Below are 25,418 nucleotides of genomic sequence, written 5' to 3'. Positions count from 1 at the left end.
TAGCTTTGTTCCCTGCCTCTGTTTCCTTTTCTGCTCCTAAATGTATAAATACACTGGACCACTTACAGTCGGCACTCTGTTTATTCAGGTTATTTTGGTAACAAAACCTTCATTACAATTCAGACTCTGTATTTGGACACCTTACAATACACAGCTCTGCTAGTCTTAAAGGCAGAAAAGAAAAATGGTAAAAAGGTGTTCAGATGAAGAGGATGGAGGAGATCAGAGGAACCAGCATGATGAGAAGACTCAGCTTAACCCCCTCAGCACCGTTACAGAGGTTCCCCTCACAGCAGGTCACACTTCCAGTGACTCCAGTTGCCTTCATGCTCGATGCGTCCGCAGTACAGAAACTTCTGCTCGCACATCCTTTCATTTTCATTTGAGCACCACCAACACTAACTGTGAATACAGGTCAGAGGGAGAGCGACGTTAGACAGATGAATATATTTAAACAGATAAACCACAAAATCAGATTAAAGGCACTTTCTTGCAGTGCATCACTGAGCATTCTTATTTTACACCAAACATGTAAGATCACATTTTAGAGCTACAGATGTGCATTTTTCAGATTTTTCACCTCTGCCGCTGATGCACTGATCTTCATCTCCCTCACAGTCCACGGTTCTGAAGCAGTCGTCATCAGCACAGGCGTAACACTTCCTCCCATTTGGAGAGCCTTTTGGCAAAGCTTTAGAGAGAAACAGTTCAGTACAGAGGTTTAGCGTCATCGTTACTGCAGTTCACTGCATTACAACACACAACACACTAAACCCAGAGCTACTCCTTACAGGACATCCTGATAATGAAGTCTCAGCACTACTGATTGTTACATCAGCTTTAGCTGAAATGGGCTGTTTGACTGAGACAGAATAAATGAGGACCTTCATAATCAGCGTCCTTTGTACAGTTTTCAGAGTGTTTGGCTTTACCTGGAGCTTTGTTGCTGTTACAGAGATCAGTGCTGCAGCATTTTGAGTTGAGAGACGTTTTCACAAGTCCCAGGTTTAGGCTTCCAGAGACACACTGTCCAGCTGCTGCACAGCCCTTCATATTAACTTCTGCTGTTTGTACACCACCTAGTGAACACAGCACATGCTTTAATGTAATGTGTAGTTATAAGTACACACCTGTGCAAAGAAATTGGCCAAATCCAAAATACTCATGGTTTTACTGATGGTTTTGGGCTGATCAGAGTCCAGATTTAAACCCTGTAGAGAATATTTGGTCTTATATTAAACACAAACCAGCTCAGCAATGTTTTTCAACTGTTTAAAGCCGTCAGTGCTGAGTGGAACAATATTGACTCCGTCATTAAAAGGATTTTACAAAAAAGGGAAAAGCTCCCCCATATTAACTTTATCTATTTGTTTGATTCTTGCTAATGATTAATGTTGTTGCTTAATGTTGTGTCATTTATTTGTTTGTTTGTTTAGTACAGGAGTGTGCATTATACATACATACATAGCCAGAAATATCAATCTATAATACATATCACATATGCATGACTGATCGTCACTCAATTAATTTTATATTTCAGGTCATTCTTACCTGCGTACACAGTAGTGGTCATGCTTGTACACTGATCTGGACAATCTGTCTGGGTGCATTGTCCAGACACCCCTTATATACACTCATAACACTTCAGTGTCAGCGCTGGAGGACAGAGAGAATCCAGCATGAGAAACAGATTCAGTGCATAGAGACAAAGTTGATGAACCTCCAGTATGAACTACTCACTGTTTTGCTTAATTTTACCACAAAACATAGATGTTTCATAAATTACCTTAAATTTCAAGAGGCATTCAAGCCTCATTCACTGACATCCTCACACTTTAACTATGAATAACTGCTATAAAAATATCAAACTGATCAGAAGATCCAATTTAAGATACTCATTAATAATCCATTGTAGAGGCTAAACTGATTAAAAACTTAATATATTCAAATGAATTAAATGCATCTAAAAGTTTTCTCACTGTACTGTGAGTTTAGTTCCATACCTTTTGGGAAAAGCACACAGACGAACAGCAGTGTGACTTGCAGCCTCATTGTTGGTGGATGTGAGAGTTTGAAATGTGATGAAAGCAGGGCTGGGTCAGATATACATTTATTTAAGGGGGTGTGGCTTCTTGGAGGCTGTACTGACTCACTTTCATTTCACATCATTACAGGATTATTTTATATGAAATGAAACTTAACACTGGGTGACATGCAGCTCGAAATGTACATGGACTAAAACAGGCAAATGCTAATGGTCTGTGACCCCCAGCTATCATTGCTAGCCTAGTTGTTTTCCTACTTTGTATCTATGTTTTAGCTTGAAAACAGCATCTGGTGGCAATAACAGCTGTTCTGGTTGTACTTCTGTTGTATTTTTCCACTTTTCACACAAGACCAAAGCAGCCTTCCATAAACCCAACAGCCTCATTTATAATGTATAAAACATTCTTACATCCGGTTATCGTGTTTGAAAATTCACATTAATTCATCATTTATAAAACAGGAATCTGATGTGAAATTGTGCAAAAGGTCAACATACATTTCCAACCTGACGACCTCTTCATAGAGGCATTACCAGTGTGCTGGATGCATTACAAACACAGAACATTTTAGTCTGCATGAACGTAGATTTATGGTCAATCACTTAGCCCTACCCCTCCATTTTGCTGTTCATGCCTAGGTTTGGGGTCTTGATTTTTCTTGAGAGGGGTGGGGTGAAGCATTAGGGCTACATGGCCCTCCAAACAGAGATATTTCAGAGGCAGCTCCAGTGTTATGAGAAATTCCCCATTACATGTCACAAACAGGTTCATTCAACATTAAACAGAATCCAAAGTCAGTAACGTTATTCATGCTAGCTAGCATGTAATGTAGCTAGGCTAACTACAACAAAACTTGTTTACAGTCTATTCTACATACCACAAACTGATCCACCAGAATTCCCAGGCATTGATGATTCTTTGTTTACTTATGTTTCTCAGAAATAACATCATAACCTGACGGCCTCAGCCAGGAAGCTTAAACTGGGCCATAGTTTGGTTTCCATCAGGATTATGATCCAAAGCAAACCCAAAACATTAAATACAGAGCCCCGCTGGTGACATCCTGGAAAAATAAAAATACTGCGTGCATGACTTAGTAGGCATGGGACGAGACTCTAGTGCAACTGACGGCCTCAGCAGAGCTTAAACTGGGCCATAGTTTGGTTTCCATCAGGATTATGATCCAAAGCAAACCCAAAACATTAAATACAGAGCCCCGCTGGTGACATCCTGGAAAAATAAAAATACTGCGTGGCCATGACTTAGTAAGGCATGGGAACGAGACTCTAATGCGTGGCCATGACTTAGTAAGGCATGATCTGGTTTCCACGCTTAACTAAGCCATGGCCATGACTTAATTATGTCATTCCGATGCCTTACTAAGTTGTGGCCATGCAGTATTTTTATTTGTACAGGATGTCACCAGTGGGGCTCAGTATAAAAATGGTTCACCGACCACAGAATTATGGTTCTGCCTTGGCAACCCCAGTCTGCTGACCTAAACCCCATAGTAAACCTGTGGGATGTGCTGAAGAGGACCCCACAGTGTGGACCTCTGAAACTGAAGGACCTGGAGAGATTCAGTTGGAATGGTCTTAGATCACTTGCCATGTGTTCTCCAGTCTCACTAAGCATTATAGGAGAAGACTCAACAATTGTGGCACACAGATTTAACAAACATATTTATTTCTTAATAAGATTTAGTTTTTTTTTCTTCAATCATTGCATTTCAAATAAAGTTTAGATTGTTGTTAATATTCTGAATGAAAGATCAGAAGGACATGTTTATACAGCTCATTCTGTTTACTGGGGGTGCCGACATTGTACTCTTATATAAACTGGATACTGAAACCAAATTCCCTTTATAAAGCCACAGTAAACTAACACTTCAACAGGTGAGCAGTGTAACCATTAAAAAATACACTCAGATTGTCCGGTCGGTTGATTCTGCTCAAGGTTAATATGGGCACTGAGAAGGTGTTTGCAGGACTTTTTAATAAATCTGGCTTATTTTGAGTGACAGTCATGGAGTGTAGGTAAATAAGGTAAATAAACTGAAATAATCCCTGTACAGATTAGACTTGCAATATGTTCTCTAATTAGTCACCATACCCTCAATCCAACCCCTACCTCCAACACAAGATTTTTCCCTCTAAAATATCAGTTTTCAATAAGAAATGCAAAGTCTTTCTATATAAGTGTTGCTCTGGTCTAATCTCTAATGTTTCCTCTACACTGATTTAGAGCCCAAATATACAGCTTTACAAAACAACGGTTGGAACAAAAGAGGACTGCAGAATGAACCTGCACTCCTGTACATGTTCTACTCTGGGTGTGTGAGGAAGTGCACTAAAACAGACCACATGCGTATGAACGGCAGAATTGCAGAGAAAAGAAAGTTATCATGAGTTCTGAAGAAACGAAAGTAAGAACTCTAAGAAGCATCCCTCTATACAACAGTTCTCAAACTCTGCCCCATCCTGGTACACAGCTTTGGGACACAGTCACGATTTTCGCTATGTGCTAACGGCACATACCAACAAGCACACATAGCGAGGGCTCATGTCTAAACAAGTGCAAAAGAACAGTGAGGATCTCCTTGTCCCTTCCCTCAGTGTGCGTTGGTCATTCGAGTCGTATTGCTCATTGTAATACACAGACCTATTTACAATGCATGCGATTGGTCTGTGAGTTTCCAGAGGTTATAGGTCCAGGTCCGCGTAGGACAGAGTCTGGGTCTGGACTCAGACCACGGTGAGCCTATTAGTGACCTCAGCTATAATCATATGCTTTAATTGTTTTTGGCAATTTGGACAATTACAGTTACAGTTTTAAAGTATTTAAATGAGAGTCACACATGCCATATGTTGTTATTTACTCAGATGTGCCATTATTTGACAGGTAAATACTAAAAGAATTTTGATAACTTTATGAATTTGGCTAATTTATGAGAAAAAATTCACTCAGCGCCTCCTAAATTTAATTAATTTTTTATTATAAACATCTTAAAAACAAGTGCCAGAAATTGTTATTCTGGAGTGTCTGTGAGCTGAAATGTTAGAATTCTGATGGTGGTTCACTCTGTCGCTTATGTTTGAGTAAAGATAAATGATTAGCGTAAGGCAGCCACGTTTTTCATTGAGTCATTTTTCAATGTCACATTGAGTTGCATGCTTACTATCATAAGTGTTCGGATGCGTGAATCAAGTTCTTTCTGTTCACCTATTGTTATAATATGAGGGTAAAAGCAAGAGAGCTGATATGAGAGAAGCTGGATTGCTGCCTGACGGTTGCTCACAGGTGGATGAATTTGTGCTGGTAAGTGAGGGCCGGGTCTGCTGAGTGCTGTGATTTGTGAATCATTTTCCTCTTTTTGTGCAAATCATTTAAACCCCACATTTAATTGAAAATAGTACAAAGACAACAAATCAAATGTTGAAAGTGAGAAATTTTATTGTTTTTTGAAAAATATATGCCCATTTTAAATTTGATGCCAACAACACGCTCCAAAAAAGTTGGGACAGGTCAACAAAAGGCTGGTAAAGTTGTGTAATGCTAAAAAAACACCAGGTGGTTGATTGGCTACAGGTCAGTAACATGATTGGGTATAAAAGAGCATCCCAGAGAGGCTGAGTCTTTCAGAGGTAAAGATGAGGAGGGGTTCACCACTCTATGAAAGACTGTGCAACAATTCAAGAATAACGTTTCTCAACACAAAATAGCAAAGTACTTTTGCTTTTCATCATCTACGGTACATAATATCGTTAAAAGATTCCGAGAATCTGGAGAAATCTCTGTATCTCCGTACGTGTCTGACGTCAGTTCCGGGTGAGAGTATCGCTGGCGTCTGTCTGTTCGATTGCCGCTTCTCCCCATGTCTCTGCGTTTAGTGTTTATGTTTTGGTTAGCTGTTTTTGAATCGCTGCAAGTGCTATTTTTACTGTTGCTAGCTGTTTTCCACTCCCGATTGTCTGTGCGACATTCACTGCCGCTGTGCTACTCTGCTCCTCGGCTGACTGCTGCGGCCTTCACCACCGCTGCACTACTCTGCTCTTCGGCTGACTCCTTTGGCCTCCGCCGCGCTACTCTGCTCCTGAGCTGACTGCTGTGGCCTTCACCGCCGCTGCCCTACTGTGCTCCTGAGCTGACTGCTGTGGCCTCCACCGCCGCTGTGCTACTCTGCTCCTGAGCTGACTGCTGTGGCCTTCACCGCCGCTGCGCTACTCTGCTCCTGAGCTGACTGCTGTGGCCTTCACCGCCGCTGCGCTATGCTGCTCCTCGACTGACAGTAAGCTGCGTTCACCGCTGATGACTTGCTAAGTGATCACTTTTAATTTCGCTGGTTAATTTTGTGTATAAACCTCTCCTATTTAATAATGCAGCTGTTAACCTCCATGGCACTGCTGTTAGCCATTAGTCCTTTATATTCTCTGTGTTTGTTTCTGGTTAGTTCAAGATTTATGTGCTATACTCCTTCTGAGCTACATAGATTCAATAATTCCAATTGCCTCTCTAAAGCGGCTACTGTATCTGTCTGTAAAGCAGGTATATTGTCCCGACGTCGTTATGTCCACCGCGGCTTGAGACTGTATCGTAACAGATCCTTCCACTACTCGGAAGGCACTAATATATGTTCATTCTGGACTGCATCTTGTACAGTCGTTCATGCTGCATGTCGTACTGCCAATTTATGTAACCTACGCTCTCTGCCTCCTACTACTCCTGGCACCTCTTTTGCACTCTTGAATGTCCGCTGTCTTTCTAGTAAATCGCCTGTGCTGCAGGAGTACTCGATAATATGATTGACATGCTCTTTCTAACCGAAACCTGGCAACAAGCTGGTGACTTGTTCGCTTTAAACCAGGCGACTCCCATTAATTTCAAATACATTTGTAAACCCCGTTCCTCTGGGCGAGAAGGAGGTCTGGCTGTAATTTTTAACAGTAAAATCATTATTGCTGAACTTAGCCTTACAGCTGTAACCTCTTTTGAATATTTTGCTTTGAAATTACCCAATTCCATATTTGCAGTACTACTCTATCGCCCTCCAAAGCCTATTCCTCCTTTCTTTTCCGAACTATCTGAGCTACTTGTTTGCTCAATTTCTCCCCGCTTGTTGCTAGTCGGTGACTTTAATATTCATGGAGACTCTCAAGACTGCAAAACTGCTAATGATTTCACCTCGCTCCTCGACTGTTTCCAACTCGTACAACATGTAGATTTTCCTACCCATAACAAAGGTCACACCCTTGATCTAGTCTACTCTTCTTCTGTATCTATTCTTAACCTCCGTCCATCACTGTTTCCATTGTCTGATCACAAGCTTATTTTGTTTACGGCTCCTACGACTCTGCCTCACCGCTCTTCTCAAAGATCCATTTCATTCCGTAAGATTCAGTCTGTCGACCCCCTTACTCTTAGCCAGTCTGTTTCTACTGTGTTTCCTACTGATTTTGCTCCTTCTTCTCCTGATGACCATGCTACTATGCTTAATGCTGCACTTTCTGACTCACTTAATGCATGAGCACCTTGGAAATCTGCAACTGTTAACTTTGTCACCTCCTCTCCCTGGTATACCAATGAACTCCGTTCCATGAAGCAAAGTGGTCGCCGGTTGGAAAGGCTTTTGAGGAAAACAAAGCTCTCTGTTCATGCGGAGGCTTACAAACAACACCTATTAGCTTATAGAGATGCCCTGCATTCAGCTAAGTCAGCCCATCTCTCTGGTCTCATTAATAATTCACACACAAACTACCATTATCTTTTCTCAACAGTCACTAAATTATTTAAACCCCCTGAAATCTCTGTGGCTGCCTCCCCTGCACTCTGTGACTCATTTTTACATTTCTTTGAATCAAAAATTGCACGAATCAACAGCTTTCTGCTATCCCCTACTAATAATACCTCTTCCCTTTCCTCCCTGACTGTCCATTCTATAAGCCCCAGCCCCCCCTCCTCTAATCTCTCTACCTTTAACACTGTTGATTCTTCTTCCATTATAAACACTATAACTACTTCTAAAACTACGACTTGCTCTCTTAATCCCCTTCCGACAACCTTAACTAAAGCTTGTCTTTCTGCCCTGGTCCCTCATCTCACAATTCTTGTCAATAACTCGCTTCTCTATGGACAGGTACCCTCTGCTTACAAGATTGCTGCTTTCACACCCATAATTAAAAAAACCTGGCCTTAATCCACTAGAACTCAGTAATTACCGCCCCATTTCTAACCTCCCTTTCCTGTCCAATGTACTTGAACGAACTGTGGCTAGCCAACTTCAGTATTACTCATCAGCTAACTGCCTCTTTGAACCATTCCAGTCCGGATTTCGTCCCTCTCAAAGCACAGAAACTGCCTTAATAAAGGTCACTAATGATCTCCTGGTGTCTGCCGATATTGGTGCCCTTAGCATCCTTCTACTACTTGACTTGAGTGCAGCCTTTGATACGGTGAGCCACTCAATCCTCCTATCAAGGCTGCATGATCTGGGCATTAGGGGCACTGTCCTGGAGTGGTTTAAGTCATATCTGACTGACAGAAAACAGTTTGTCACCCTCGGTGGCCATACTTCTCACACGTCTGTGGTTACTCAAGGGGTCCCTCAAGGCTTAGTCCTTGGACCTCTTTTGTTTATTGTATACATGCTTCCTGTTGGCCACATAATACGTAGTTTCAAAATCTGGGCGTTCTCTTTGACTCAACTCTCTCATTCAGTGCACACATCAACTCTGTAGTTAAAACCTCTTTTTTCCATCTCCGTAACATTGCAAAAATCCGATCATCACTCTCTCAGTCTGCTGCAGAAACCCTTATTCATGCATTCATTTCTAGTCGCCTGGACTATTGTAACTCTCTACTTACTGGTATTAACTCCTCCCATTTATGCAAACTCCAGATAGTACAGAACTCTGCTGCTCGCCTTCTCACCCGCACCCATGCAGCATATTACACCCATCTTGCAACATCTCCACTGGCTTCCTGTAAAATACTGCATACAATTCAAAATTCTTCTCCTCACATACAAAGCTCTACATGACCTTGCTCCTTCTTACCTCTCTGATCTACTTATTCCCTACAAACCAACTCGCACTCTCAGGTCTTCCTCTGCTGGTTTACTCACTGTCCCTCCTTCCAAACTACATGGGTACGGTGATCGTGCTTTCTCTAGACCGGCTCCCCGACTCTGCAACTCTCTTCCCTCACATATTCAACAGGCCAACACTGTCTCCACTTTTAAATCTAAACTTAAAACTTATCTCTTTTCTATTGCTTATAACTGTTCTCAATCCTAAACCAGCCATTTGCCAAGTCCTGCTATGTTTTGCTTGTGATGTTATGACTGTGCTTCATGTTCTCATGTTTGTCTTTACTGTTCTGTATTTCGAAAACACATAAGCGTCTTTGAGTTCTTGGAAAGCGCTATATAAGTATAATGTATTATTATTATTCTTATAACCTGACGGCCTCAGCCAGGAAGCTTAAACTGGGCCATAGTTTGGTTTCCATCAGGATTATGATCCAAAGCAAACCTCAAAATCAACACAGAAAACACCCGCTGGTGACATCCTGGAAAAATAAAAATACTGCGTGGCCATGACTTAGTAAGGCATGGGAACGAGACTCTAATGCGGGGCCACAACTTCATAAGGCATGGGAATGAGACTCTAAGGCATGGCTACAACTTAGTAAGGCATGGGAAAGAGACTGTAATGCGTGGCCATGACTTAGTAAGGCATGGGAATGGGGCTCTAATGCATGGCCATGACTTAGTAATTAGTATTATAAACATCTTAAAAACAGGTGCCAGCTCAGATGCCTTTTTATTCTGGAGTGTCTGTGAGCTGAAATGTTAGAATTCTGATGGCGGTTCACTCTGTCGCTTATGTTTGAGTAAAGATAAATGATTAGCGTAAGGCAGCCACGTTTTTTATTGATTTATCCGTCATTTGTCAATGTCACATTGAGTTGCATGCTTACTATCATAAGTGTTCGGATGCGTGAATCATGTTCTTTCTGTTAACCTATTGTTATAATATGAGGGTAAAAGCAAGAGAGCTGATATGAGAGAAGCTGGATTGCTGCCTGACGGTTGCTCACAGGTGGATGAATTTGTGCTGGTTAGTGAGGGCCGGGTCTGCTGAGTGCTGTGATTTGTGAATAATTGTCCTCTTTTTGTGCAAATCATTTAAACCCTATATTTCATTGAAAATAGTACAAAGACAACAAATCAAATGTTGAAAGTGAGAAATGTTATTGTCTTTTCAAAAATAGTTGCCCATTTTGAATTTGATGCCAACAACACGTTACAAGAAGTTGGGATTGGGAAACAAAAGGTTGGTAAAGTTGGGTAATGCTAAAAAACACCAGGTGGTTGATTGGCAACAGGTCAATAACGTGATTGGGTTTGAAAAAGCATCTCAGAGAAGCTCAGTCTTTTAGAAGTAAAGATGAGGAGGGGTTCACCACTCTGTGAAAGACTGCATGATCAAGTAGTGCAACAATTCAGTAATAATGTTTCTCAACACAAAATAGCAAAGAACTTTTGCTTTTCATCATCTACGGTACATAATATCATTAAAAGATTCAGAGAATCTGGAGAAATCTCTGTATGCAAGAGACAAGGCCAAAAAACAGTATTTGCTGGCTGTGATCTTTGGGCCCTCAGGCAGCACTGCATTAAAAACAGACATGATTCTGTAGTGGAAATCACTGCATGGGCTCAGAAACACTTCTGAGAACCACTGTCTGTGAACACAGTGATGGGAAAAATGTAATAAAATATTCCTGATTAGTAATCAATAAACTAAACATTGGCTGACTAGAGAGCCTCCTAATAAGGTAATATAGGGAAGCAGACTATGGACTGTATGCGTTGGACTCTCTAACGGGGAAAGAGTTTCTAGGCCCACAGAAGGGAGCTGGACCAGATGACAGTTTAAGTTATAGCTGAGTCCACTCTTGTATGTACATGGAGGGTTGTGTGAGATGCCCTATGAAGAGCTATGCAAGAGGGCCCTGTGAGGAGAGAACAATCTGCTAAGAGTCAGACCAGAGTGGGTTTTATAAAAAGACATCATATGCATTTAGTTTTAAAGGTGTAAGTTTGGACATGATGGGTCTAAAATGGTATGGAATTGTGTAACTGGGGTGGGGAGATTACCTCATCACCCCAGAGGGTAATAAAAAAGGGATGTTTTGAGATGTTCTTTGCATTGTGGTTGTGGTGATCTTGCCCTTTGATGCTTAAATAAAGCGAAGGCCTTTACTTTCATTCCACAAGAACTTTGGCTGAAGTCTTTGTGCATTCCTTTTTAGCCTTTTTCATTTTTGGTGATATTCTTAGATTCTTTTAATTCTTTTTGAAGATATTAGATTACAGACAGCTATTAGAGCAATAGTAATTAATAGATAATACTGGAGTTACTTATAAATGTCCAGAGCCTGGGCAAAAAGAGATAGCTCTTGGTTGCGAAAACAAATGCAAGGTAAAACTCTAAAACACAAAGAAGAAACCAAATATAAACAGGATCCAGTAATGCTGCCACTTCTCTGGGCCTGAGCTCATTTAAAATGGACGGAGGCGAAATGGAAAAGTGTCCTGTGGTTAAACAAATCAACATTTGAAATTCTTTTTGCAAATCATGGACACTGTGTCCTCCGGGCTAAAGACCACTCAGCTTATTATCAGTGCACAGTTCTAACGCACACAGCATGGGTGACTGGCACATCTGTGAAGGCACCATTAATGCTGAATGATATATACATGTTTTGGTAACATATGCTGCCATCCAGACAACGTCTTTTTCAGGGAAGGCCTTGATTATTTCAGCAAGACAATGTCAAACCACATTCTGCATGTATTACAACAGCATGGCTCTCTAGTAAAAGAATCCAGGTGCTAAACTGGCCTGCCTGCAGTCCAGACCTGTCACCACTGATAACATTTGGTGCATTATGAAATGAAAACTACAACAAAAGAGACTCTGAACTGATGAGCAGCTGAAATCCTGTATCAAACAAAAATGAGAAAACATTTCACTTTCAAAACTACAGCAATTGGTCTCCTCAAAACCCAAACGCTTACAGACTGCTGTTAAAAGAAGAGGTGGTGAAACACAGTGGTAAACAGGCCCCCGTCCCAACTTTTTTGGAACGTGTTGTTGGCATCAAGTTCAAAACGGGCATTTATTTTTTTCAAGAAACAATCAAATTTCATCATTTGATATGTTGTATTTGTAGTATTAGTTTCATTTACATTCTTTTTGAGGTTGTGAGGTTCAGTGTACTGGATCTACTTATTCCACTTCATTTTTGAGCTTCTGAATATTGAGATTCAGTCTGGAGGAAGCACTGATGGGAGGAGCTTCATTTATGAAACGCACAGATGAGTTTGCTTAACTCGTGTAGTCGTAACATTCTGTATAATCCCCTCGTCCTAAGGGTCAAAAATGACCCGTATTTAACTAAAAACCTAAAATAAAGCAGCTTCATTGAATTTTAAAACCCAAGTCTATTTTGCATAAAGAAACAAGCTGACATCCATCAAAAATCATTCTGGGTATCTGGGTTTTCCCTCTTTACAGAGCAGAAATACTGCATTTAATCAGTGGCATTGTGGCACTGAAGACTGCTCCTCCACTCTCTGTAACTATATAGGCATGTGTGGGTGTGTGTGTGTGTGTGTGTGTGTGTGTGTGTATCTGTGTGGTTTTTAATTTGATGTAAATGCATCAGTCTAGAAAAAGTCTTAAAATGAAAAAATATCATTTTAACATAGTGGTGAGTCATTTTTGACCCTCACAATAACACAAGAGTTAATGGTTTATAAATGATTTATGAATTTGATATGAAAATGTACGGTTCTGTGGAAAAGTATCTGCCCCCTTCCTAATCTCTTCTATTCTTGCATATTTGTCACACTTGAATGTTTCAGATCATCAAACTAATTTTAATATTAGACAAAAATAAGATTTGGTTTCATTTATTAAAGGAAAAATGCTGTTCAGCCCTACCTGGCCCTGTGTGAAAAAGTAATCACCCCCTTTGCACCTAAATTAAACAGTTAACCAAATTCAGTCGACTATTGGATTCAGTTTCACTATCCACACCCAGGCACGATTACTGCCAGACCTGTTGAATCTAAACATTAATTAAATACCTGTCTGGCAATGTGAATCAGGCTAGAAGGACTCAAAAAGCAGCACATGCTGGCACGTTCCAAAGAGGTTCAGATACAGATGAGAAACAAAGTCATTGAAATCTATCAGTCTGGAAAGGGTTACAAAGCCATTGCTGAGGCTCTGGGACTCCAGCAAACCACCAATGAGAGTCATTATCCACAAATGGGTCAAATACTTTTTCACAGCACTGTACATAGATCAACATACCTTTCCAACCTGAAGAAGTTTGCTATTGTGTTGTGTATTGCCCAGTACTGTCCTGTGTGTGTCTGTCTGTCCTCCCTGACCGGAAGTGCAGCTCCTTCCAGGCTGGGGGCTGCTGTGTGCTGTGGGTGACGTTCTTCCTGGGGACTAAACTATAACAGGGGCAGGAAAAAGAAGAGAAGCTCTCTGACCAACCCTGACTCTATAACCCTGTGTGTATTTCTAAGTATTTGTACTGCTGTTTGTGTAATATTGTGTGTGTTTTAAAGCTGGTACAGAACAACGACTTGAGAGCTTGAATGTGTTAGTAGATTGAGTGTGTTTGTACTTGTCACTGCTGCTGAAAGCGAGTAAGTGCCACTTTGTTTGTAGTGTCTTCTTTTTCCTGTCTACTCACTCGCCCCATGTAGGGTTAACTACACCCTAAACCACACCTACACCTAGCTTAGTAGTACTTGCATTTACCATGTAACCTTTCAGCATTAAAAGGTGAAATAAACCTCGCATTTCTCATGTTAGTTGTGGTAGTTACATATGATATCGTGCCCTGCAGACTGAAACAGAACGGACAGCTGAAAGTTGAATTAAAACCCACTGTAACAAATTCTAGCTAGCAGTGAGGTGTTAGCTTGGATAGAGCGTTGTAAATTAAAAGCGCTAACACAGCAGGCAATTTCTATCATTAACCTTGGGTTTAAATGAGTGAGCAAAAGAGGAAACACCAAGATACTGTGGACAATCAGAGCGATTCCAGGATCGCCTACAGTGCCGGGGAAAACCACTACCCAAGAGACGACGCTGCATCACTGCACTATGATTGGAAGTTGAAGGAAGCTTCCTTTTAATAAAGAAACAGGTATGTAAAGAAATGAACAAAATTAAATAACACAAACGTGCATTAAACAATTCAATTTGAATCCGTATTAGGCTAGTAAAGCTACGACTTCTTTATTTCCTCCAGGTAGGAAATAAAACACCAAATTCTAAATTTCTCCTTTTTAAGATGTGACCAGTTTACAAAAATAAAGATATTTTTCATTTTAAATTCAATAATATCTTCAGTCACAGTTTTCAGTCAGTTCAACTATATAATCTAATCAGTTTCACAGTAAATAGTATAATGCAATTACAATTTCAGTATCAACTTTTTTCCGTGTGTGTGTCATCAGTGTTCCTCTGTGTTCCACAGGTTGCACGTGTGTGTGTGTGTGTGTGTCTGTGTGTTTGTGTGTGAGTGTGTGTGTATGTGTGTGTTCCAGTCTGTGAAAAAGAAAGGGTAAGTATTCCTCCTACCGCTCTGGAGAGAGGCTTCAGTGCCAAGTTCAATAGAAAAGGGAGACTTCACATCTTAAATGATGTCCACTGTGCTTGCGAATCACTTTTTAGGGTCAGTTTTCCAGGGTGGCTCAACATCGAATGAGAACAGATCCAACTTCAACTCTAGCAAAAAAACCCTGACCTATAATAAGGTCATAAATCACTGTTAGATTCGAGTTTCAAAGTGTTTCAAGTGTTCATATAAACATGAACAAACTTTAACTGAAGTAATTCACATATAGCTGCTGTTATCTGCAGTATTTCCAATGTTTATAACAAATAACTGCACTTATTTACAGTATTTTCAGTTTCTACACAGCGGAAATGAAAACCGCCTCGCGCGGCACTGAAACGGTTCGCTTCTGCAGCGCGCGCCGTGGCGTCGCCTCTCTCGGCCACGCGCAGTACAGGCTGTGACTACACGCGCCAGAAAACTCAAATAAACCCCATGAAACTCGACAGATCTCTCAAGCTCAGCCTCGGTTCACCGTCTCACTGCTACAGTAAGAAGAACACGTTCAAACACATTTCTACCGCTGGTGTTCAGCTCGCTGCGTGTGTGTCAATACGAACTTAGCTTAGCATAACCGACTATAGCATCAGCAACACAACACAGAGCGATGCGAGAATCCGCTTATTTCAGCAAATAAACCTCCTCGTTCGCCACTGAAGCGCTTTTTAGGTCCAACCGCTGAGCGGTTTAACTAAACTCAGGCTTTTCTCAATCCTAGCGCTGTATTTATCGAGTAAATCCAACTTTTAGCTTTTATCTCGGTTCTGTTGCAGGGAAACCCGCTGCTTTGGCTGCTGGCTGGACCCAAAAGGAAGTTCGGCACTTAGTCCAGCAGTACTTTACCCTCACGTTCATATAACTAGTCACCTTATTGGCTGGCTGGATCAATAATGTGAAATATCTCCACAAATCAGTGAAAAGGATGTTTATGAACTGAATAAAGTTTATTTTTTTCTAATATTTGTGTCCTTATTTATTTTATTTTACTTTCTCAGCTCATTTCATAGAGACTGAGCTTGGTTCTGGCTCAGAAGTGCTTATAAATGAAATATTTTACAGTTGTTACTCTCAGTTCTCTTCTTTTAGAAAGAAGAATGAGTTATTCATGGTTTAATGTTTAATTCTTTTTAATAAACTCGTGTTTTATTTAGGCTTTTACAACCTGGGTTACACCATCAGAAGCTGAAACTCATCCAACATGTGTCCAAGCATGTATGCCTTCCTTCGGATTTAGAATGGTAAGCCACCAAATGAGCCACTTCTCTTACTGTCAGTGTCTGTGTGTCTTTATGTTGTCAACTATTCAACACTTGCATCAATTTACAATCCATTACAATTCATTTTCAAACCTTTTTCTGTGTCCACAGCACATTTATATAGTAGCCCAGACAAAAATGTATAATTTATATAACTTTCAAACTATTTATTGAGAAACCCACAATTCTGGCAGTGCTGCATGAAGACAAAAGAAGAGAGAGCAGAGAGCAGAGTTTGTGGTCAAGCTAGCCATGAGCTTTCTATCCCCGCTGGTAAATGTAGTTTCACTATAGCAGAATGAATTAAACTAGTTCAGTTGCTTGTTCCTGCAGGAAGTCATTTTTAGGCTAATCTGAGGAACCATTTTCTACAGTGTGATTAAAAGTCTCTTGATAATCTACTGATGTATTCAGGTGCTTCACCGCTGCTACATCACTGATATGATGTTGATATTGTTACTGAGAGTCTGTCAAGTGTTTATTTCATCTAAAAGGGGCCACTCAAAATAAGATGTCATCAAAATAATTTCAAATGGACTTAAATAATGACATATCTGAGTAGCCCAGGGTGCCCTGAAAATAATGTGACATTTGGGACTGTCTCATGTAATATTTTGTGATGGAAATTGACCAAAATGCTAAAAAGGCTACACCATGTTATCCCTGGATTTTGGAGTTTAAGCCCTGAGTCAGGGCTTTTTGATCCTTTGCTTGTTTCTAACCTATGAGGTGATTTTTAACTCTAAATGCTTCACAAGTCAGACTCTCTACCCTTCCTCCACTCCACTCCAGTTTTCAAAACTGTAAAATTTCTGTTGATTTCAGCCAAATTTTCGAACATTTTCGAAGCGGTCTCATACTTTTGGACCCCACTATATGCTAATATATTTTTAAAATTAGTTTTGAGCTTGAGATTCCTTTGAATTCTTAGATTCAAGAAGTTTGGTGTGAGAGTGTGAGATCGGGCCATAGTCTCATGGCTAGCATGCAAAAGAAGTCAAAAGAAGTAAGACAAAATGTTCTCGTGCACAAAAAAACCCACCAACCACACACCACATACCACACACCTCTGAGCGATGTTTCCCGGCACACAACCTGAGGACACAGTCATGATTTCCGCTATGTGCTAACGGCACATACCAGCAAGCGCACATAGCGAGGGTTCTAAACAAGTGCAAAAGAACAGTGAGGATCATCTGCTTTTAGCAAATGAAGCAGCCAGTTCATTCAAAAACACGTGCAAAGCTGTGTTCTGAGAGAACGAACAAGTACAATAACAAAACTTTACCTAACTTCAAGAAAATGAATTAGTTAAAATTTTTCCGCGAAATCATCTACTTGCATGTTAGATCCGATTCCTACAGGTTTACTCAAGGCAATTTTGCCAGAAATAACCAAGCCTATTCTGTCAATAATAAACTCCTCTCTTAGCCTTGGATACATCCCAAAAACTCTCAAAATAGCAGTTATTAGACCGCTGATTAAGAAAGCTAACCTCGACCCCTGCGAACTATCAAATTATAGACCTCTCAAATATCCCCTTTATATCTAAGATCTTGGAAAAAGTGGTAGCAAAACAATTAAGCTCCGATTTTGTATAGGAATCAAATACATGAAAAATTTCAGTATGGTTTTAGGCCACATGATAGTACAGAGACAGCACTAATAAAAATTGTAACTGATCTTTTATTATTCTCTGACCAAGGAAATATATCTTTACTAGTACTCCTCGATCTTAGTGTGGCATCTGACACAATAGATCACGCTATCTTACTAGATAGACTAGAAAACCTTGTAGGGGTAACAGGAGGACCTGGTTCAGGTCCTACCTCACTGATCGCTCAGCTTGTTAATGTAAACAGTGAATGATCTGTCCTCGCAAAAGTAAAGTATGGTGTTTCCACAAGGCTCTGTTTTAGGACCTATATTATTTACAATATATACGCTACCACTGGACACCATTATCAGTAAATACGGCATAAAATTTCCACTGTTATGCCGATGACACTCAGTTATATATATCAAGCGAACCGGATGATAAAATTAAACTTAGCAAGACTGAGGACTGTATTAAAGACATAAGACTGGATGTCAAGTAATTTTCTGCTGCTTAACTCGGATAAAACAGAGGTCCTGCTTCTTGGTCCAAAAGCAGCTAGAAACAAACTGTCTAATTTTACACTTAAACTTAATAGTTTCTCAATTGCGTTCATCTGTAAAAAACCTTGGTGTCATTATAGACCCTGATCTGTCCTTCGACGCACATATAACTAATATTACTAGAACAGCCTTCCTGCATCTCCGCAATATTGCTAAATTAAGAAATGCATTATCTCTACAGGATGCAGAAAAGTTAGTTCATGCATTTATTACTTCAAGGCTAGATTACTGTAATGCCCTGCTGGCTGGATGTTCCAGCAAAAAGCCTTAACAAGCTTCAGCTAGTCCAGAATGCTGCAGCCAGAGTTCTTATTAGAACCAGAAAATTTGACCATATCAGCCCAGTTTTATCAACCTTACACTGGTTACCAGTTAAATTTCGCATTGATTATAAAATTCTCTTACTGACTTATAAAGCTCTAAACGGACTCGCCCCTCAGTACCTGAGTGAACTTCTCTCTCACTATGAACCATCACGCCTACTTAGATCACAAGGTGCTGGCTTACTACTAGTACCAGTGATGGACGAAGTACACAAATCCTGTACTTGAGTTAAAGTAGAGATACCCAATGTAAAATATTACTTCAGTAAAAGTAGAAGTTCCTCCCTTTAGACCTCCACTTAGGTACAAAAGCATGTGCCTTCAAATGTACTTAAGTATCAAAAGTAAAAGTACTAAAAGATTAATCATAACTCTAATGTCCTATTATCATTTTTGTAACAAGACTCTTGCTTCATGAACTCATTTTAGGTGAAAATACTCCAGTGTCACTCTTGGTAAACTAGTCTTTTAATAGAATGTCATTAATCAGTCTGACACTGATGTAAATTATGATAAGCACAAAACAGTGAAGGCAGTTTCCATTAGGCAGAACTGAGTGATTCTGAAATAACTTTTTGCAAACAAGCAAAGTTACAGTTTGTTTGCAATTTGCAAAACAAGTTTAAGTTTAATAAAAATTAAAAAATTGCTTTAAACTCAGGATCACAAATGAGTTTTCCTTTACTAAACTGCATCTGCAGGTCTCTGTTCATAAACATAAACCAGCCAAAACAAGTTTACTATAAAATGCAACTGCATATGTGTACATATTTCTATATTGTGGTCTGTTTACACAAAGTTAGGTTAGTTCATCATTTATGTTGAATAGACTCTCCCAAAATTTTACGCTGCTGCACTGACGTTGAACCGTGTGCTTGCACTGGGTCAGTAAGACCAATAGGTCAAAACAAGCTCAAAACCAAGTGCGCGCTGTGCCCTGATTGGAGTTCTTGCTTCGTGCTTCTTTCGTTTTGACATGTTATAATTTTATACACAACCAAGTATACATTTTATATACATAAACCAAGTAACGGCAGATTTCTCTAACTAAGTACAGTAATGAATTACATTTACTTAGTTACTGTCCACCACTGATTAGTACCTAGAATTATCAGAGGGGAGAGCCTTCTCATACAAAGCCCCCCAGCTTTGGAATAATCTTCCTGTTAATGTTCGGGCCTCAGACACAGCCTCAGTCTTTAAGTCTAGGCTAAAAACTTACTTGTATAGTCAAGCCTTTGGTAATTAGTTTTCCCTGTTAGATCTAGACCTGCCGGAGTCTCTGCTGCTCCGTTAACACTGTAATCTGTGGTCAGTCACTCATTACAGAGCTAAATCTCTGTGTGTTTCCTTTCTTTGCCTTTCTTGCTTGCTTGCTAAACCACTAACAAAAACAAAAGCAAACGCTGCTCTGTATCTCCAGTAAAAGCAGAACCAGCTTCAGAATCACAATAAGAACCAGCTTTAACTCTTAGAACCCTTGAATCAAGGGGTATAATTAATCCAGTTAGAGAAAATTTCCTCAAGCAAAGGTCCAGAACATCATAATGTCTAACTTGCATCATGATTCAGTACCATATACTGTTTACTGAAGTAGCCCAGTAGGTATATCAACATCTTATGTAGTCAACAACTGAATATCAAATCAAACAAGGTACAGTTCAGTCATATTTCAACAATATTTATTAATTTATTATCAGTCACTTTTCTCTTTTTTTAGCGCACCATGTAAAATAACTTTCCTCTGGCTCACTTTCTTCTCCAACTGCTGTTTCTCGCCTCGTCCCTCCCCTGTGTGTGCGTCACTCACTCGAGCCTCAGTGCTCATCGTAATGCACAGGTCTGATTGGCTGAGTAGCTACATATGTGATATTTACAATGCATGCGATTGGTCTGTGAGTCTCCCGGGCTGCTAAAGCGGTACCAAAAAGGCTAGAAAAGCTACACTGATTAAATTAGGACCCCCCCGTCGAAATTAAATAGTCCCCACAGTTTATCGGTTATAGGTCTAGATCCGCATAGGACAGAGTCTGGGTCTGGACTCGGACTACGGTCCGCCTATTAGTGACCTTGGCTATAATCATATGCTGTAATTTTTTTTTTTACAGTTTTTTACAATTACAGTTACAGTTTAAAGTATTTAAATGAGAGTCACACAGGCCATGTGTTGTTATTTACTCAGATGTGCCATTATTTGACTGGTAAATGCTAAAAGAACCTTGATAACTTTATGAATTTGGCTAATTTATGATCAAAAATTCACTCAGCGCCTCCTAAATTTAGTCATTTTTTAATATAAACATCTTAAAAACAGGTGCCAGCTCAGATACCTTTTCAGAAATTGTTAGTCTGGAGTGTCTGTGAGCTGAAATGTTAGAATTCTGATGGTGGTTCACTCTGTCGCTTATATTTGAGTAAAGATAAATGATTAGCGTAAGGCGGCCACGTTTTTTATTGATTTATCCGTCATTTTTCAATGTCACATTGAGTTGCATGCTTACTATCATAAGTGTTCGAATGCGTGAATCATGTTCTTTCTGTTAACCTATTGTTATAATATGAGGGTAAAAGCAAGAGAGCTGATATGAGAGAAGCTGGATTGCTGCCTGACGGTTGCTCACAGGTGGATGAATTCGTGCTGGTTAGTGAGGGCCGTGTCTGCAACAAAAGGCTGGTAAAGTTGTGTAATGCTAAAAAAACACCTGGTGGTTATTTGGCAACAGGTCAGTAACATGATTGGGTATAAAAAGAGCATCCCAGAGAGGCTGAGTCTTTCAGAAATAAAGATGAGGAGGGGTTCACCACTTTGTGAAAGACTGCATCATCAAATTCAAGAATAATTCTCAATATAAAATAGCAAAGAACTTTTGCTTTTCATCATCTACAGTACATTATAACAAGGTTAAAAAAAAAACAAAACAATATGCGTTTGGTTTTAAGGTGTAAGGTTTGGACATGATGGGACTAAAATTTTATAGAATTGTGTAACTGGGGTGGGGAGACTACCTCATCACCCCAGAGGGGAATAAAAAAGGGATGTTTTGAGATGTTCTTTGCATTGTGGTTGACCAGGAACCATCTTGCCATTTGGTGCTTAAATAAAGCGAAGGCCTTTACTTTCATTCCACAAGAACTCTGGCTGAAGTCTTTTTGCATTTTTGTTGATATTCTTAGATTCTTTTAATTCTTTTTGAAGATATTAGATTACAGATAGTTATTAGAGCAATAGCATAGATAATATTAGAGTTACTTATAAATGTCCAGACCCTGGGCAAAAAGAGACAGCTCTTGGTTGCGACGACAGTGTGTCACTGCATCCACAAATGCAAGTTAAAACTCTAAAACGCAAAGAAGAAACCAATTATAAACAGGATCCAGAAATGCTGCCACCTTCTCTGGGCCCAAGCTCATTTAAGGCGTGTCTTGTGGTTCGACGAATCAACATTTGAAATTCTTTTTGGAAAACATGGACACGGTGTCCTCTGGGCTAAAGACCACTCAGCTTGTTATCAGTGCACAGTTCAAAAGCCAGTATTCATGATGGCATAGGGGTGCATTAGTGCACATGGCATGGGTTACCTGCACATCTGTGAAGGCACCATTAATGCTGAATGATATATACAAGTTTTGGTAACATGTGCTGCCACCCAGATGTCTTTTTCAAGGAAGGCCTTGATTATTTCAGCAAGACAATGTAAAACCACATTCTGCATGTTTTACAACAGCATTACTCTGTATTAAAAGAGTCCGGGTGCTAAACTGGCCTGCCTGCAGTCCAGACCTGTCACCACTGAAAACATTTGGTGCATTATGAAATGAAAATTATGACAAAGGAGACTCTGAACTGATGAGCAGCTGAAATCCTGTTTCAAACAAGAATGGGAAAACATTTCATTTTTAAAACTACAGCAACTGGTCTCCTCAGTTCCCAAACGCTTACAGAAGAGGTGATGAAACACAGTGGTAAACAGGCCCCCGTCCCAACTTTTGTGGAATATGCTGTTTGCGGTCAAATTCAAAATGGGCATATATTTTTCAAAAAACAACCAAATTTCATCATTTGATATGTTGTATTTGTAGTATTAGTTTTACTTACATTCTTTTTGAGGTTGTGAGGTTCAGTGTACTGGATCTCACTTCATTTTTGAGCTTCTGAATATTGAGATTCAGACTCGGGGGAAGCACTGATGGGAGGAGTTGTTCAGTCCTGCCTACATTCATGGCTTATAATGAATGGAAACTGAAAGTTGCTGGTCTGTTTCTGTTTCCTGCACTTTCTACAAAGGATGTTGTGTCAGAGGAGCTTTTCAGAGCTTCATTTATGAAACACACAGATGATAATAAGTTTGCTTAACTCTTGTGTAGTCGTAACATTCTATATAATCGCCTCATCCTAAGGGTCAAAAATGACCCGCATTTAATTAAAAACTTCATTGAATTTTAAACCTCAAAGTCTATTTTGCATGAAGAAACAGGCTGACATCCATCAAAACCATGTGAATATCTGGGTTTTCCCTCTTTACAGAGCAGAAATACTGCATTTATTCAGTGGCATCGTGGCACTGAAGACTGCTCCTCCACTCTCTGTAACCATATAGGCCCACAGGTCAGTTGCTCATTGTGTGTGTATATGTGTGGTTTTTAATGATGCGTAAATGCTTTTCTTAATGACTCTTAAGACACTCTCTGTGTCCTGGTGATGTACTTTCATGGAAATATGAACAAAGGCTTCACTTTGTCTAATGTTAATGCATCAGTCTAGAAAAAGTCACCAAGTTTTAAGATGAAAAAATATCATTTTAACATAGTGGTGAGTCATTTTTGACCCTCACAATAACACAAGAGTTAATGATTTATGAATGATTTATGAATTCGATATGAAAATGTACGGTTCTGTGGAAAAGTATCTGCCCCCTTCCTAATCTCTTCTATTCTTGCATATTTGTCACACTTGAATGTTTCAGATCATCAAAAACTGCTTTTAATATTAGACAAAGATAAGATTTGATTTCATTTATTGAAGGAAAAATGCTGTTCAGCCCTACCTGGCCCTGTGTGAAAAAGTAATCACCCCCTTTGCACCTAAATTAAACAGTTAACCAAATTCAGTCGACTATTGGGTTCAGTTTTACTATCCACACCCAGGCACGATTACTGCCAGATCTGTTGAATCTAAACATTAATTAAATACCTGTCTGGCAATGTGAATCAGGCTAGAAGGACTCAAAAAGCAGCACATGCTAGCAGATGAGAAACAAAGTCATTGAAATCTATCAGTCTGGAAAGGGTTACAAAGCCATTGCTGAGGCTCTGGGACTCCAGCAAACCACCAGTGAGAGTCATTATCCACAAATGGGGCAAATACTTTTTCACAGCACTGTACATAGATCAACATACCTTTTCAACCTGAAGAAGTTTGCTATTGTGTTGTGTATTGCCCAGTACTGTCCTGTGTGTGTCTGTCTGTCCTCCCTGACCAGGCTGGGGGAAGGCTGTGTCCTGTGGGTGACGTTCTTCCTGGGGGCTAAACTATAAAAGGAGTAGGAAAATGAAGAGAAGCTCTCTCACTCAGTGGTGGACAGTAACAAAGTAAATGGAATTCGTTACTGTACTTAAGTAGTTTTTTTTTCATGTTTCAGTACTTTACTGAAGTATTTCCATTTTGGGCAACTTTTTACTTTCACTCCACTACATTTCAAAGTCTAATATCTCACTTTTTACTCCACTACATTATGAGAAATCTGTCTTTCCTTTTGGTTTATGTGTGCATAAAAACATAACATGTCAAAATGAAAGAATCATGAATAAAGAACACCAATCAGGGCACAGCGCGCACTGTGTTTTAAGCTTGTTTTGACCTGTTGGTCATACCGACCCAGTGCAGCACATGGTTCAACGTCAGTGCAGCAGTGTAAAATTCTGGGAGAGTCTATTCAACATAAATGATGAACTAACCTAACTTTGTGTAAATAGACCACAGTATAGAAATATGTACACATAAGCAGTCGTGACTGACGTGTCTTTTTTCTGAATTTATACAAACATTATTTCATTTTATAGTAAATTTGTTTTTGCTAGTTTATGTTTATGAACAGAGACCTACAGATGGAATACAGTAAAGGAAAACTCATTTGTGATCCTGAGTTTAAAGCAAGTTTCTATTAAACTTAAACTTGTAACTAAGTTACAAATAAATAAACTGTAATGAACTAAATTAAACTGAAACTGGTTTGCTAAAAGTTATTCAGAGCCACTCGGTTCTACTTAATGGAAACTGTTTGCCTTCAGTGTTTTGTGCTTATGATAATTTTAATAGACATCAGTGTCAGACTAGAGATGAAACGGTTACCGGTTAACGGTTAACCGCGGTAAAATTAGTGACGGTTAGTAGTACCGTTTGAACTTTAAAGTCTCGTTAAAACTCGCGAAAAACTCGCTGTACAGAGTCAAACAAAGGCAGAATCATCTCTCAGATGCAGCTCTGTGTGTGTGTGTGTGTGTGTGTGTGTGGGTGCGTGTAGAGGGGGAGAGAGGGAGAGAGAGAGAGGGGAGAACATGGCGGAATGTAGTGACAGAGACTCGGAGATATTTCAGCCAAGTCTGACGTTTGGTCGTGTTTTGGGTTTTATAAGGATGCAGAAGGAAAGTTAATTGAAGATGACCACCCTGTCTGCAGATGATCACCCTGTCTGCAGAACAGGCCGAAAGAAAGTAGCGGCGAAAGGGGGCAACGCATCAAACCTTACGAGTCATCTTCGCGACCACCACCCGCTCCTTTTTAGAGAATGCGAGGTTAACTTTAACGGAGAGGTCTGTGGGACTTCGAAATAGAAGAGATGTCGTGGTCTGTGTGGTTTAACTTATGTTTATGGTTCGTTAATCATATAAAATAAGACTTTTAACGTCAAAACCCGGGTGCA

General features: G+C 39.9%; 1 protein-coding gene and 1 long non-coding RNA gene across 4 annotated transcripts; one reads left to right on the top strand and one right to left on the bottom strand.

The window, feature by feature from the left end:
- Positions 1-62: 62 nt before the first annotated feature.
- LOC118823056 (ly-6/neurotoxin-like protein 1) lies at positions 63-14,994 on the bottom strand. Of its 3 annotated transcripts, XM_036592436.1 has the most exons (7): positions 14,723-14,994; positions 13,433-13,581; positions 2,004-2,093; positions 1,552-1,656; positions 933-1,079; positions 581-691; positions 63-402 (listed from the first exon to the last, which is right to left on the bottom strand). In XM_036592436.1, the coding sequence occupies exons 4-7, from the start codon at positions 1,571-1,573 to the stop codon at positions 200-202; spliced, it is 483 nt and encodes a 160-aa protein (XP_036448329.1). In that variant the 5' UTR covers positions 1,574-1,656; positions 2,004-2,093; positions 13,433-13,581; positions 14,723-14,994; the 3' UTR covers positions 63-199. The 3 variants fall into 3 exon arrangements, with proteins under 3 accessions (XP_036448329.1, XP_036448327.1, XP_036448328.1); XM_036592434.1 differs by lacking the exon at positions 14,723-14,994 and having other exon boundaries at positions 13,433-14,226; XM_036592435.1 differs by lacking the exons at positions 13,433-13,581; positions 14,723-14,994 and adding an exon at positions 9,502-9,645 and having other exon boundaries at positions 2,004-2,999.
- A 144-nt stretch (positions 14,995-15,138) lies between these two features.
- On the top strand, positions 15,139-24,168 carry LOC118823064. Its single transcript, XR_005008494.1, has 4 exons — positions 15,139-15,249; positions 15,911-15,997; positions 23,024-23,104; positions 23,979-24,168. It is a non-coding gene; the product is annotated as an uncharacterized LOC118823064 (long non-coding RNA).
- Positions 24,169-25,418: the final 1,250 nt, after the last annotated feature.

The sequence above is a fragment of the Colossoma macropomum genome, unplaced genomic scaffold (assembly GCF_904425465.1).
Source record: "Colossoma macropomum unplaced genomic scaffold, Colossoma_macropomum, whole genome shotgun sequence".
NCBI lineage: Eukaryota > Metazoa > Chordata > Actinopteri > Characiformes > Serrasalmidae > Colossoma > Colossoma macropomum.
Note: the sequence above shows the minus strand (reverse complement) of the source record. Positions and strands in the feature narration are given on the sequence as shown.